The following is a 15,892-nucleotide window of genomic DNA, read 5'->3' as shown; positions in this document are numbered from 1 at the left end:
ATAACCTATCTTTTAACTGTATACAGTTTTGAATCCATTTCAACAATTATTATGTTGTTTTAAATGGTATACATATTGTGTAATTTGTTTAATAAGTCCTCAATCAATAAATAAAATAAATAATAGCTCATTGAATTAACAATATTTAAAGAATCACTTTAAATGAAGTCACGTCAGTAATACATTACAATAAAGTCGTACCTTTAAACACCCACACACCGCACAACTAAACAATATGACCTGAAATTAAAATTTAATTAATAATTTGATATTGCTATAACAACACAGTTTATTCAAGAATGCCTGTCAAGTTAAAACAAACAGAACCTTAATATCATACACATATCAACGGGACTCAACCTTACAACATATTTCCGAATACTCTATTATTATGTGCGTTAGTTCTTGGATGCAATTCCAATTCTTCGAGAACATTCCAATTAGGGACCCACAATTAGGGAGACCTTCCCAGTTGTATTCTGATCCAACTTTATCGGCTGCAACCTTAATCAACTCAAATAAACTTTTAATAGCTGTCAATTCATCAGTTATTAAAATTGTCGACATAAAATCTTCAACTGTTTTAAATGAATTTGAGGCTTTCCCTGAAGGATTCAGAATACTCTATTTGAAAATAATAAATAACACCTTTATAGTTGCTGTAGCAGAATGCTCAGGTCTACCGGCACAATTCAAACTATTTCGTTTAGATAAATTACCTAAAACAGTTAAAAGTTTCCATACCTTAGTAGAAATAAAAAATGGCGATAACACATCACCTATATCTGCAATCTCTATTGCCAAGGATTTATCTTGCTTTACAGTCGGTTTCATAAATGGTAAAATATTATTAGTCAGAGGTGATCTGATCAGAGACAGAGGTGCAAAACAACGAGTGATATTCAACGATAAAGCTCAAGAGCCAATAACTTCATTGGCGCTTAATAACGAGGCTACCTTTTGTTACGTGAGCACCACATCTAAAATCTTCCTCTTTAATACCACAGGGAGAAATAACAACATGCCTGACTTAATCCTAAATAACAACTCAGGCTTAAATTTAAACTGTGGAGTTCTGTCTATAATTGGTGATGAATTTATATGTTACCGTGATGGTAACATTGAGTTCTATCAGACAAATGGCGAAAAGAGATTTATTGCAACTGACCTGAGTGCAGTTAAAAGAATATATCCCATTGATAACGAGCGTATACTGTTTGTAACAGAAGAAACTGCCTCAAAGGATTCATCATTACAAATAAGTGAGCCCGACTCTACGCTAATGAGTAGAGTTGTCATAATTGACATTAAAAATAAACTTGTTGCCTTAGATTTTATTGTCTCGAATTCAGTGATAGATATCCTTGGAAACCCTGATAGAACCGAATCGACTATTTATTTATTAACAAGCAACGGCATTTTACACAGTATTTCTGAAAAATCACTTCATGATAAACTTGCAATTGTAATACAGAAACAATTATACCCCTTTGCATTAGATTTAGCCACAAATTATAACGTAGCCAGTGTAGATATCCAAAACATACACAAGCTGTACGGTGATTTTTTATACAAGAAAGACCAAAAGAAAGACGCTGTTGCTCAATACATCCAATGTCTAGACGTGGTAGAAACTAGCGAGATAATAGCGAAGTTCAGTATTGAAGGTACATCCGATTTAAATGGTATAAAAAACCTTTCGGACTATCTATGGTCTCTGATAAAAAAAGGAATTGCAAGTAGTGATCATGTCACCTTACTTCTAATTGTTCTAATTAAACTAAAGGACAGAGAGGAAATAAATTTATTTTTAACTCACTTCAGCAGATTGGGGAATTTCTCATCAATGGCTATTGAAGATGATATAGATGATGAGACGTACTATTACAGTGATAAGGATTTATTCAACTTTAAGCTGATATTGCGTTTATTAGATGAATCGAACTTCCATGAAGAAGCTTACAAATTGGCGAAAAAGTTCTCTAAAGATGCCGTTACTATTGTTGAGGTTCTATTAGATATTATGAATAGCCCACTGATAGCACTTGAATATATAAAGAGTTTGGATATAGATGATACTCTCAGAGTACTAGCGTTATTCTCCAAGAAATTATTGGATCTTTTGCCAAATGATACAGTTTCTTTGCTGATAAAAGTTTTTACAGGAAGGTATATTAGCGAGAAATACGAATATAATAATATTAAAAACGAAGAAAGAGAGGATAAACCAAACTTCAAGAAAATTTTCTACAGTTATACGTCTTTCGTCGACTATATGAACGATCCCTTGTTCTCAAAAGCACAAACAACTAATCCTGAGGTCAATGAAAGGATACCGACATACCATCCACCGAGACCATCAATTGTGTTTAGCTCTTTTCTTGATAAGCCTTTCCAATTTGTGGTTTTTCTTGAAGCCTGCCTGGATAGTTACAAACGTTATGAGGGCTCAAATGAAGACAAACAAGCCATTTTTACAACTTTATATGGTCTCTACCTGACTCTTGCAGAAGAAGATTCTGCCGAAAGGAAAAATGAATGGAGGAATAAGGCGAAACTAATTCTGAACGAAAGTCATAAATTAGTTCAAACCGCATCCGACGATTCAACCTCATTAAATTCCGTCAATAATAAACGAATTGATAATTCATTAATGACCTTAATATCTCATATTCACAAGGTCGATCCATTTTTATCTTCCAATGATGAAGAACAAGGCCTAGAGAATAATATTAGAATTGGTGAGTATAACACATCAGAGGAAGATATTTCAAGGTCAACCCTAAACAACTTTCGGTCACTAACACTAACAGAAGAACCTATAAATTGTATGAGATATTTTGAACGTTATTCTTCAAATGATCGTAACTTATACCGTTCCGCTTTAATATACTTTACTTCATCTAAACATATATTGAATTCAATTGGTGGTGAGACTGTGGTTAAAGAAAATATTATAGATAAAATAACGAGTCAGAATTTGCTATCAACTATAGAAATAATCCATATCCTTTCAAATAGCAATTGTGCAACGTACGGATTAATTCAAGATGTCTTGGTTTCCCAAGTAAAATCAAAAGAAGAAGAAATTTCGAGGACCCAAAAACTCATACAATCTTACGAAAATGAATTATATAACAAGAAGGAAAAGATCAATAAAATACTGAATACTGAAGATGGAACCTCTATAAAACTAAAGGGAAAGCTATGTAATAGATGTGAAACAGCAATCGAATTACCTATTGTATATTTTAAGTGTGGCCACCTATATCATCAACGATGCCTGAACGAAGAGGAGTACCAGATTTCAGGAAAGCAAGTATACAGATGCCCAAAATGTTTAGTAGAACAAGAAAGATCAAAAAAATTACATGAAACACAGCAAGAAATATCTAAGAATGATGAAATGCTTGCTATGGCGTTAGGCGAGGAAGGTAGAAATGGTGACAAGTTTAAAGTGATAACAGAATTTATTGGAAGAGGTGGGATGGAGTATTCACATATTATCATTTGAAATTCGTTTGAGATCATCTTAAAACATTTATGACGCGCAGTTCATGCTACGCGAATTTCTGAGGGTTTATTGAACAATAAGAAAAATAAATCTGATGCAATATAAATTCATATAAGTATCTTTAAACTAAAAGAGTAAAACATATAAATATAATTGACTGAAATCTTTTGATCAGGAAATTTGATCTCGAAAGGAACTTATTTCTTTGAATCTTTTATTCTTTCCTACTTTTAGCTTTCCGGACTTTTCAGACTGCCTTCGAATAACAGAAACGAATAGTTCATATATTAAGTAAAAATGTTTAAAACGTCAACATTATTTGACCAAATACATTACCAAACCTCAAATAATTTAACTCCAATACGAGACTACAAACATGATTATTTCCATGAACAAGATGACAAGTTACCAAAATTTGAAGGAACTAAAGTATGGAGATTACAATCACTAAAGTATGACAAGTCACATTCGATAAAACGCCCACTCAGCCTCGAATTAGATGATGTTACGGAACCATTATCCATATCCATCACTCCGTCATCCTCTTCAGAATATTCTTCGAACAGTACCATAAATTCTAAAGAGAGACATGAATTTTTTAATTTAATAGAAAACTTTCACGATTCTGAATTTGAATTTTGTACAAGTTTAAAACTCGTTAATAGCGTATACCGTGAATCGTTACACCAAAACAAACAACTTTATACTAAGTTTATTAAAGACTGTTCAACGGATGAATTACTTCTATTTGGTAACATTGATACAATATGTTCAATTAGTGAAATATTCGTGACATCATTACGTGACATTCTGACAATGAATGATATATATGATTGGAATCCCTCTGAAGAAAAAAATCATTCAAATTTCCAGATCAGGTACGAGCCAAAGAAGAATGTTGACATTGCTTCCGTATTTGAACAACATTTGTTTAGATGTAGTTCTACATACATGAGTTATGCTGCAGGCCATTGCAAACAAATGAAACTTTATGATGAATTAGCAGCTAATAAAAAATTTCAAGAGTGGTACCAAAGTTGTATGAAGAAAGCTCATTTTAGAGCTCTAAGAGATCTATTGAAATATCCACTAAACAGAGTTGACTCATGGCTTTCAAACATTGATAGAATAATAAAATTAATGCCCAACGTTCTGGATACAGAAGAGTGTGATCAAATGGGCAAAATCAGGGACAAATATGTTCTTTTTCAAAAGAAACTCACAATTGAAATCAGTGACTACGGTTCCAATCCTGATTTTGATTTCACTTTAACTCCAAGTGAAATTATTCAGAGCTATGATAACCTTGGTGAAAGTAACCCTGATAATCAAATACATACAAGCGGTAATTGGAACTCCCAAACTAACGATAATCCGAGGCTAACAACTTCATCAAGTTTTTATTCTGAGAATTCTTGTTCAGAGTCTACTGATCAATCAACTTCTAAATATACTACTGAAAAGAATTGTACTGAAAATATAGCTTCCCCAGAAATCCAAAGGAGTTTATTAGACTATATTATTGTCTTCAAGAAGATGTACCGTAAACTTCAGAATTTACATTTTTTCATGTCGAAATTAGACCTTTTTACAATACTAGATACCAACCTAACGACTCTGACACTTTGGGAAAAGTTGGTGAACTTTGAGAAAGATGGCTATCAATTATTCCCTTTTGACGAATTAAAATTATATGATTTAAACAAAAATAAACAAAACATTGTTCATATGAAAGAACAAATCACCGTCCTATGTCTGACAGATTTAGAATTAGGAGTTTTAACTCCACTAAACACTATCCTCAAAAACTGTAGTTCGATAAGAGTACAACTTCGAGATCTCAAAGTCTTAGAAAAAGACTATGTCGTTTATTTGAAGGAAAAGAAAAGAAAAGTTCACGATATCAAAAGAAATGTCATTGGAAAGCATTATGAACTGTTACAATTAAATCTGAAAAAAGAATTACCTATATTTATCGCGTTAGCTGAAAGTGTTCTGACCATATGTCTCAGTCGTTATAACAAAGCTATGATCGAATATTTCAAAATTCTTTCCGGAGGTGAAACAATACTCAACGAGGATAGGGAGCATCGTGGACCGACTTATGATCCAAATGTCTCATCAAACCTCGACTTACTTCAAGCATATTCAATTTCACGGTCTCAAGTCAAACGATTAATACATGCTAATTGGCCATATGATGGACAAGCTATCAACAGCAAGATTGTAAGAGGTTTGTTTGAGTTGTGACACAAAATAGCGAATTTAGTCTTTCTATTTGCTTCGGCATTTTATCGTCACGTGCTTGCTGAAAAATCGGTGCGAAAATTTTTTCTTCTTTTATTATGCGATGAGCCTAACTTGCGATGCCAGGATGAGACAATAATGACAGAGATCCTATCTCACAACTCCACTAGACCGATGGACTTACAACTACCTTAAACTATTTACATAGTCTTTAAAAACATTTATATCAACATTACATATATTCATATCCTTTAAGTATAAACCAAATTCATAAAAATACTAGAAAACTATCCCATAGAAAGAACATCATGGCTACCAACGATTTCAAAAGTTTACCAGTTACTGTGGAGAAACCTATACCGGTTGTATATGACCTAGGTAACCTATCTGTCTTTGATTCTAATGTTCTAGATAGAAATAACTTTGACTCTTCAAATGCCAAACGTGAGGAGCATCTAAAAAACCTTACTCGTGATAATACACAACTATTAATTAATCAACTATTGTCCTTACCAATCAAAAGTACGACTGATTCAACTGGTGGTACAAGTGGTCAAAGTTCCACCATGTCTCTATTGAGATTACCAGAACCAATGACTGAATTGCCAAGAGAAAAACCATTACCTAAACCAAAAGCTCCAACCAAATGGGAGAAGTTTGCTGCCAAGAAAGGTATTAAGGCCAAGGAAAAGAGTGGTAAGATGGTCTTTGATCAAGCCAGTGGTGAATGGGTTCCAAAATGGGGTTATAAAGGTTCTAACAAGAAGCTTGATAATCAATGGTTAGTCGAGGTGGATGAAAAGGTTGAGAATACAGACAAAGAACTGATTGACCCAAGAAGTCTAAATAGACAAGAAAGATTGAAATTGATCAAGAAAAATGAGAGACAACAAAAGAAGAACTCCAGAACCGCTTGAACATGTTTCACTGAGCAACAAGTTAACATAAAATATCAATACTAAAATAACCTACTACCAGTCGAATATTTTCTTTTAATCACATTCTACATCTATATAATCTCTATATATAAAGTTAAGCCGCATTTGTATATTATATAATATTATTAAAGAAGAAAAAAAAAAAACAATTTCATTAGTCTTCGAAAAGGAATAACGTAAAAACAAAAAACATTAAAGGCTACAGTATAATTGTATCAAGAAGGGAATAAGGATATTTTGAATAAACGTTAAAGGAAGGGTGACAAAAGCATTCTGAAGTAATAACAATTGAGGTCATAGTATTCCTTTTTACACAAACCCTGAGGCGATACATACTATTTATCGGTTAAAGAATGGTGGATCCTAGTTTGGAAACCTTGATCCCAATGATTGATGCTATCATCAGTTCATCTAATCCAGATGAAGTAAGCCCTAAGAAAATAAGAAAAGCATTACAAGAATTATTCCAAATGGATCTTGACTCTAAGAGGAAACAATTAAATGAATTAATTATTGATCGATTTGAAGAAATACAAGCACATCCACGTATGCTTGTACGAAAGGATGAAATGATGAAACGTGATCAAGAATTTGCTAAATTACTTGAAGAGATGAAGAATGCAGGTGTTACAGGTCATAAGATAAAAAACATAACAACAAGAAGAACAAGTGATTCTGATAGTAAAAAAAAGAAGAAGAAGAAGAGAAAGAAAGAAAGAGCCACTCCTACGGGAACTACAAGTATTGCAACTAGGTTATTGCAATTGAGTGATCCATTGGCTGAGATTGTTGGTGCTCAGGAATTACCTAGAACACAAGTGGTTAAGGGTGTATGGGATTATATAAAGGCTCATGATTTACAGAATCCTGAAGATCGTCGTGAAATTCTATGTGATGATAAAATGGAAAAAGTATTTGGTAAGTCAACTAACATGTTTCAATTGAATAAATTATTAGTAAATCATATGCATTATTCTGATACAGTAGATGATAATAAAGAAAAGAAAAAACCCAAAACTGAAACTACATCATCTTCTGAGAATGGGAAATAACCCAAATTGTAACAACTACTAAACCGCAATCAACACGAACGTCCCTATTTACGTTCCATGAATTGTCACATAGTTCATTATTAACACATAAATATCAACGCACTTTGAATATGTTATTCAGGAAATAATACTTCCTTTTATGCTTTTTTCTTTATAATTATTTATTACATATCAATAATGTACTATATAAAACAGGGATTGACAGATTGAAAGCTGAAAGGGTCTACATAAAGAACCTTGTAATGTATATAAACACATGTGTATGCGTTCATTTACTCCTGTTCAACATTTAAATAGAGGCTTTTGCTAAATCAGCAATCAAAGAGTCAATTTCTAATTGCGATAGATCCTTCTCTAACAGATCTGTCTCGACACTCTGGAATGTTTCATTTTCATCATCTTCCTCATCACTCTCTTCCTCATCACTATCTAATTCTTCTAAATCATCCAATTCCAAGTCATCGAACATTCCTTGCAAAGTATCAAGTGCTTCAGAGTCCTCTTCCAAAACATTACCATTAATTTGTAATACTTTCAATTCCGGCAATTTCTTAGACTCTAAAGCCTTCAACAATTTCTCTTCAATAGTAGATTGAACAATTTCATTAAATTCTAGTTTCAAAGCCTTCAAATGTGGGAATGTTAATTTAGTGAAGACATCCATGATTGCATCAGCACCATCCTTTTTCAATAAACAATCATTCAAATTCAATTCTACAAGGACATCCTTCCAAATAGGTAAGTTTTCAGCAAGCATCAAAGATGCGGTCTTAGTCAATGTATTATCTTGTAGATCTAATACTTCCAAATGAGTATTATATTTAAACCCATAATGAATCAAATTCATAATACCACGAGGTCTGATACCATTTTGATATAATTTAACAGTTTTTAAACCTGCAGCATGAGCCTTTAAACCTAAGGCTAAATATAAAGAGGAACCGTTCTCCAATCTATTTCTACCACAGATAAAAGTGCTTAATAAAGGAGCTGGTGGAGTTAATTTTAACTTATTCTTAGCTAAATGGAACAAAGCTTTCCCAATACGTTCGCCTGCAAAAGGACCCATACCATTATTACTTAGAATCAAATGTTCTAAGGCAGTTGCATTTGAAATATAAGATTCTAGAGAATCGATTGTTCTTAAGCCAAATGCATTATCAGATAAATTAACAATTGTCAATTTAGGACATTTCAAAAATGCAGGTAACAGAACATTTAAGGATTCGACCACTTCATCAACAAGACGAGAAGTGTAAAGATCAGCAAAATTGACTTCTTTTAAATTGTTATAAATTGATTCATTTGAAGCAATCAATTTAGCTAAGGCCTTTGAAGCATCTATACCTAAGGTATTACCAGATAAATCTATCTTGTTAACGGCAGAAATCTTGAGAATGGCATCAAGATGTGGTGTAATATCCTCTTCTGTAGTAAGTTTAAGTGCTTGACTTGCAATCGAAAAGCAATTTTCTTCAGGGTACACTGGAATGAATGATAAAGTTGCCATATTGAATGAAAACACAGATTTTACACACTAGTAGTTAAAATAGTACAAAACAAACAAAACAAATACAACAAAACGATGAAATGTATAGATATAGATCAAATATATTAATATGTTAAAAATAAAGTATAACTAAGACTATTTACGTGTTTCAAAAACAAAACACTAACATAATCTACAATATATATATATATTTAAAATGAAAAAAAAATAAAAAGTATATTAAAATTTCATTTCATCATCACTATGAAAACCCAAAAAAACAAAAAAATTCGAAAAAAACAAAAAACACATTCAAAATTTCTATATGCGTGGAATGGTTAAAGAACATAGAAGGGATAGATAGTAAGAGAAAAAAAAAGGTAGATGATATAGTAACGTTAAATTATATCATATCATGTCAATTATTTCTTCTTACCAAACAATGGTTCACCAATGTTCTTACCTCTTAACTTAACACCAAGAGCTCTTTCGATCTTACCCAAAATTTGTTGATTTGGGATGGCTTTACCAGATTCATATTCATTAATAATTTGTGGTTTTTCGTTAATCTTAGTAGCTAAATCCTTTTGTGACATTTTCTTTTCTGTACGTACTTTAGAAATAGTCTTACCGACAGTAGCATCCAACTTCTTAGGCTTAATAATATCAGTTTCACGATCGACCATCGTTAGACGTTGACCTTCATTATCACCACGGGTATTGGTAGTACCGTACTTCTTATCGACAGATAAGACATTACCTTCACGACGGGCGGCATTGATTTGACCTTGAGTTCTAGCAACGTTAGCACGAGGACCAGAACCACCAGCATGAGCTCTGCGGCCAATAACAGTAGTAGAATCCCAGTCAGACATGATGTAATATGTGTAAAATGTAAAATGTAAATATAAAGTGTAAAAGTGTAAGTGTATAAGTATATATACTTGACTCTTTGCGTTTGTACTTCTAATATCTTGTGTAATAAATATGAAATAGGTAAAACGGTGGCAAAATACGAACTGCAAATATATATACGTTTTACTTCTCCTTCAACGACCCCCCTCTTCCAGTATATATATATTAACGCTATACTGTATCTGGGTATGGCCAACGAGATCGTGAAAGCGCAGCGAAGCGACGGACAGAAAAACTGAAAATGAACATATTTGTGGTGTCGTACACAGTGACGGGAAATATAGGTGACAGAACACTATAAGAAGGTTTCATCAGTCAGAATAGCGACAATAATAATAACAAAATGTAGAATAATTGAGTGGTCATGACTTCTCATTCCAATATATGAGAGACAATATTTTTTAGTTGCACCTTCAGGTATCTTACGTACACCGACTCGGAAAGAAAAGATACAGATATATGCACATTATCTATTTTATTGGATAGAATATATAAATAATACAAAATAGGACACTAATTGTTCTACATCTATCTTTAATAAGTCTTTTTAAGATGATATAATTTTATTTATTAAGAGTATTTATATCTCGTTCAAATGATAAATTCCACCCTCTACTATATAAAGAATCGTAGTTGACCCGTACGCCGTCGGATAACTAAAATAATTAAGAATATATTATATGCTTTTTTATATCATAACATACCTACTCACAGGCTGATATGAATTATTTTATGAGTAGACATCTAAACCCTAGACCCCGAAAACATTTCGCCTTTTTTTTAAATTTTACTTTGATATTGCTATAGCTGGATTATATGATCTTTTATAACTGATAATAAATGTTCTAGTACCATCTGTATCACATATATCTTTTGAGATTCCCAGGTTCAGACACACCCACAGCCTTTGATGGTTATGACGATATTGTACAGGAACAAAAGGGTAGTCCCATAGTCCACACTCAAATTGAATCTTTTAGCGCTATCTAAAACTTTTTTAATGGGGAGTATGTTTCTTCTCATTCCATCACTCTTGATAATAATAATATTTTTGTAGAGATTTGTTTGGGGTACTTTTTGAAATTGAGAAGAATACAGAATGGAAATACAAATCTTTGTTAACAATTCTTCACTTTGATTCAATCTGACTCTCTGGGGAAAACAGAGTATTTTTTTTTTGATGACATATAACACTGAACATTTAAAGAAAAACGATAGGGACAGTATCACTGTATACAATTCGATGGTCAGACATATTATACTTTTAGATGTACATCAAAATATATAGAAAGGTGAGTATGAGGAATTCTTTTACTGCCTCTACGCGCGCCGTGCCTCTCCCTTATCGTGTCACTCAGATTACCGGATCTAGCGGGAGGTGAACAGATATGAGAGTGAGAGGAGGTGGTTTGACTCAACCAACCAATGGATCACTGTGACGATGCAATATTGGGATAAAGGAAATACACATGGCAAATGATGGCCACGTTAAAATAAAAAAAAGAGGCATCGAGTAAGAAGTATACTTAGTCATGCTTGGTTGGGTTTGGGCATCCGTATTCAAGGTAACAAAGGTTCGAATGTATTAAGAAAATCTAAATAACTAATATATTCATATACAGGTGAAATAGATTTTATTTTACAATATCCACCACCCAAAAAGTAAATAACGCAACGGCCAAAGGTATACATATATTATGGCATTAATGTAACCATCAGACTATGTGCTGTTATTTCCATTGATGATGTGCTAAACCTAATTAGATACGTCTATATATATATGATATAATATATACAGTACGGTACAGTAATATCAAGAAACACTCTTTAGTACCTAATATATTATATCACTTACAGCGTCGTCTTTCGTGATTTTGCATCTCAACCTAACAAAGTTTCGTTCGGGCGAATTTCTTTGTTTCTCTTTCATTCCTAAGAACATATTGCAAATACATCCATCCATACGCACGCATCGATATATATAAATAAACATATATAGATAAAGGTTTGTTAGCCAAGGGGAAAATAGGAAGTTCTTGTTGTGATCGGTGGCACAGATACTGAACGAAGAAACCATTAACCATATAGAAATCATGACAACAAGTGCTGCTTCTGCCACAACGTCAGCATCGTCTGCTGCCCCAGCAGGCATAGATACAACACCACAAGAAGATACTCCTCGTGATGTACGTCTATTACATTTATTGCTGGCATCGCAAGCTATCCATCAATATGAAGATCAGGTACCTTTACAACTAATGGATTTTGCTTATAGATATACGCGTGGTGTATTGAAGGACGCTATGATGTATAACGATTATATGGGTGCTAATTTACATGTAGAGAATAATAGTTCTACCAATACAACGACGGCGACAACGACGACATCGACAAATAACAACAATAATAATGCATCAAGTGCATCGAATGATGGGAATGATACACAGGGCCATGACTCTGGGAAGAAAGGGAAGAAGGGTTTGACTGTAGAAGACATACGGTTAGCCATTGCAGCAAGAACTCAATATCAATTTAAGCCTACTGCTCCAAAGGAATTGATGTTACAATTGGCCGCAGATAGAAATAAAAAAGCTTTACCTCAAGTGATGGGGTCATGGGGTATTAGACTGCCGCCTGAAAAGTATTGTTTAACTGCAAAGGAATGGGATAATGATGATAACCATTCATCATCAAATTAATAAACATTAAAGATATATATATATATATTTATATATATATAATTAATATATTATCTGATTTTTGAGTGATGAAGATAATACCATAAATCCATTTTGTCGCCCTCTATTAAATTCTTTTTTTAGGTAATCGGACTAAGCCCCATCAAATTTATATATATATAATTTATTATAAAGTCATTGACTGTAATTTCATAGTTTTGTTAATCATGTTTTCCTGTACAGAGAAACAGAATACGAAGAAACAGGACTACAGCTTAGCAACGTTTAACTGCTTGTTTAATTTATTGATCGATGACTATGATTATTCGTTTATGGACTGCAGTAATCGCAGCTTTATATTGCAAAATTTCCCAGGCAATGGATATAGATACATCCGATGCCACTTCCATTTGTTATAATACTGCCTTGATCCAAGCTGGTATGCTTGATTATTATGAAGGTAACAGGTATGGTGGTACAGTAGGGATGTTTCAAAGTCCTTACTACTGGTGGGAAGCCGGTGAATCATTTGGTGGTATGATTGAAAACTGGTTTCTTTGTCAAAATGATACATACTTATCCTTGATCTCGGAAGCATTATTATACCAGGCTGGTACTTCATATAATTTTATTCCAGATAACCAGACTATGGTGGAAGGTAATGATGATCAAGGGATCTGGGGGCTTACAGTGATGGACGCTGTAGAGAGAAATATGACAGACCCAACAGGTGACAATGTTCCCGGTTGGTTATCGATGGCTCAAGCTGTGTTTAATACTATCTGGTCTAGATGGGATTCTGCTAATTGTGGTGGTGGTGTTAGATGGCAAATTTTCACTTGGAATTCAGGTTACAATTACAAAAATACCATTTCTAATGCATGTTTATTCCAGTTGGCGGCACGTTTAGGTAGATATACTGGTAACGATACATATTTGGAGGTAGCAGATGAAGTGTTTACTTGGCTTGTAGATGTCGGATATGTTGTTTTGGCTGATACAGCCAATGTATTTGATGGTGCAGACATTGCAGATAATTGTACAGATTTAACTAAATTAGAATGGTCTTATAATCATGGTGTGGTGCTTGGTGGTGCTGCATATATGTATAATGCTACAAACGGTACGTCGCAATGGGAAACTCGTGTTACACAACTATTGAAGGGTGCCACTACTTACTTTTTCCAAGATGGAATTATGTATGAGATGGCTTGTCAGGATTATAAGACATGTAACAATGATCAACGGTCCTTCAAAAGTATTTTCTCAAGAATGTTGGGTTTTACAAGTGTAATGGCTCCATTTACTGCAGCTACCATCGATCCATTAATAAAGACAAGTGCAGAAGGTGCTGCAAGGACTTGTAATGGTGGTTCAGACGGACATACATGTGGCTTAAATTGGCAAGCTACTACACATGATGGCTACTATGGTCTGGGTGAACAGATGTGTGCTTTAGAGGTTATGCAAACATTATTGATCCATGATAGACCTGCCCCTTACAAAGCAAATAATGGTGGTGCCTCCGAAGGTAATGCTAATGCCGGTCTAGACTCTTTGACTACGAACGTCTTAAAGAACGAGTTAAATATACAACAGAAGGATCGTGCTGGTGCTGCTATCATTACTGCTATAATCTTAGTAGCATTGACTGGTGGTGCTATCTGGATGTTGTTTTAACACACACAATAAAATAAAATAAACTATAAACGCACACAAGTATACATACATACATCTATATCTTTTAATGTTAAATATTTTTCATATGTAATAATTTATCTTATATTCACATAAAGTTTTTAAGCTCATTTCCAGTATTATTGAATTTAAAAGATATTATAACAACTGCAAATATATGCTATAGTTGGCGTATATTGCATCTCGAATAAATTTGGCTATCCAAAAATGTTTATGTTTTCACAGATTCAACAGTTTAGTTAGTGAGTATGGACTATCGTTGCCGCCCACCTCTTCGTAAAACGTGATTTTAAGCGGCAGATTTAAAAAAAGTAAAGTTAGCACTCACACTGGGGGTCGAACCCAGAATCTTCTGATTAGAAGTCAGACGCGTTGCCATTACGCCATGCGAGCTAAATTTACGAAAAGTTTTGAAAAATAGATCTCCTTTCAAGAAAACGCATATGTAACATGCTTTGGAAGTGTTTTAGGAATATATGGCTTAAACAACATTATACTTGTCAGAAATTAAGAGTAATATGCACAACACTTAATTTCAATAGGTAAAGAAACACCTTTATGTAAATGTAAGTTTGAAATCGAGAATATACGATTAGGTAGCAAGAAGAAATGATATATCGGTAAAATTAAATAATATATAAAGACAAAGAACTCTGAACTTACATCAGAAGTTAGATTCTATTCGTTCTATAAATTATATATAATATAAAGAGACCGATCGATTATCGTATTATAAATGTCCGAATTAAATAAAGTAAACCTTGAAGAGACTAATAGAGGCCAACACTCTATATCAGATTCTCTACAACATTAGCTTAACCTATCTGAAGGAGAAGGTAGCTAATATAAGTAGAAGTTAGAGTGTGATGCACTGCTGTATATAGAATAACACATGGTATATACTGCATAATATAGTATTCGTTCCCCCTACACTGGGTTTATTGGAGCTACCTTGTCCAACGTTACTATGCACAAAAGATGAGCAGTTTATTAACAGTAGCTCTGTTTAATACAAAGGAGCGGTTGCTATTAAAGTTCTCTATTAATAAATACTTTTGCATCGTATGTTAATGAATGAAGATCATGATAAATACATGTAATAAAACTGATTATTGTTAGACATAAGATGATATGTGACTATCATACAGCTCATAAATCATACCCTTATTTATAGATGCACCTCTCTTACCAACTTCCATGTAAGATATATCTCATCGTCACAACTATTGCAATGATCGAAACAATAATATAATATGTTGTCAAGAACATCATCAAACCATTGCTCCGAGAGAAATTAAAATGGGGGCGAATACAACAAATGTATCAAGGTATGACGATATCCATAAAAGTGAAAATATTTC

The 15,892-nt window shown here is 33.4% G+C and overlaps 8 protein-coding genes and 1 non-coding gene across 9 annotated transcripts; 6 read left to right on the top strand and 3 right to left on the bottom strand.

The window, feature by feature from the left end:
• Nucleotides 1-391: 391 nt before the first annotated feature.
• Nucleotides 392-3,514, top strand: PEP5 (tethering complex subunit PEP5; the record flags this gene model as incomplete). The annotated part of the gene is made up of 1 exon (XM_041548775.1): nt 392-3,514. One exon carries the CDS (start codon nt 392-394, stop codon nt 3,512-3,514), a length of 3,123 nt encoding a protein of 1,040 aa, XP_041404709.1.
• A 297-nt stretch (nt 3,515-3,811) lies between these two features.
• On the top strand, nt 3,812-5,764 carry FUS2 (Fus2p; the record flags this gene model as incomplete). The annotated part of the gene is made up of 1 exon (XM_041548774.1): nt 3,812-5,764. One exon carries the CDS (start codon nt 3,812-3,814, stop codon nt 5,762-5,764), a length of 1,953 nt encoding a protein of 650 aa, XP_041404708.1.
• A 305-nt stretch (nt 5,765-6,069) lies between these two features.
• RRS1 (Rrs1p) lies at nt 6,070-6,678 on the top strand (the record flags this gene model as incomplete). Its single annotated transcript, XM_041548773.1, has 1 exon — nt 6,070-6,678. One exon carries the CDS (start codon nt 6,070-6,072, stop codon nt 6,676-6,678), a length of 609 nt encoding a protein of 202 aa, XP_041404707.1.
• A 374-nt stretch (nt 6,679-7,052) lies between these two features.
• Nucleotides 7,053-7,751, top strand: TRI1 (Tri1p; the record flags this gene model as incomplete). Its single annotated transcript, XM_041548772.1, has 1 exon — nt 7,053-7,751. The coding sequence occupies one exon, from the start codon at nt 7,053-7,055 to the stop codon at nt 7,749-7,751; it is 699 nt and encodes a 232-aa protein (XP_041404706.1).
• Nucleotides 7,752-8,040: 289 nt separating this feature from the next.
• On the bottom strand, nt 8,041-9,261 carry RNA1 (GTPase-activating protein RNA1; the record flags this gene model as incomplete). Its single annotated transcript, XM_041548771.1, has 1 exon — nt 8,041-9,261. The coding sequence occupies one exon, from the start codon at nt 9,259-9,261 to the stop codon at nt 8,041-8,043; it is 1,221 nt and encodes a 406-aa protein (XP_041404705.1).
• A 401-nt stretch (nt 9,262-9,662) lies between these two features.
• On the bottom strand, nt 9,663-10,115 carry MBF1 (multiprotein-bridging factor 1; the record flags this gene model as incomplete). The annotated part of the gene is made up of 1 exon (XM_041548770.1): nt 9,663-10,115. The coding sequence occupies one exon, from the start codon at nt 10,113-10,115 to the stop codon at nt 9,663-9,665; it is 453 nt and encodes a 150-aa protein (XP_041404704.1).
• Nucleotides 10,116-12,248: 2,133 nt separating this feature from the next.
• TAF9 (chromatin modification protein) lies at nt 12,249-12,854 on the top strand (the record flags this gene model as incomplete). The annotated part of the gene is made up of 1 exon (XM_041548769.1): nt 12,249-12,854. The coding sequence occupies one exon, from the start codon at nt 12,249-12,251 to the stop codon at nt 12,852-12,854; it is 606 nt and encodes a 201-aa protein (XP_041404703.1).
• Nucleotides 12,855-13,145: 291 nt separating this feature from the next.
• Nucleotides 13,146-14,513, top strand: DFG5 (putative mannan endo-1,6-alpha-mannosidase; the record flags this gene model as incomplete). Its single annotated transcript, XM_041548768.1, has 1 exon — nt 13,146-14,513. The coding sequence occupies one exon, from the start codon at nt 13,146-13,148 to the stop codon at nt 14,511-14,513; it is 1,368 nt and encodes a 455-aa protein (XP_041404702.1).
• A 339-nt stretch (nt 14,514-14,852) lies between these two features.
• Nucleotides 14,853-14,924, bottom strand: KABA2_02S01540. The gene has a single exon. It is a non-coding gene; the product is annotated as a tRNA-Arg (tRNA).
• Nucleotides 14,925-15,892: the final 968 nt, after the last annotated feature.

Source organism: Maudiozyma barnettii (assembly GCF_903064755.1).
Source record: "Maudiozyma barnettii strain CLIB 1767 genome assembly, contig: KABA2_02, whole genome shotgun sequence".
NCBI classification, from domain to species: Eukaryota; Fungi; Ascomycota; class Saccharomycetes; order Saccharomycetales; family Saccharomycetaceae; genus Maudiozyma; species Maudiozyma barnettii.
This window is presented reverse-complemented; position numbering and strand designations above follow the sequence as displayed.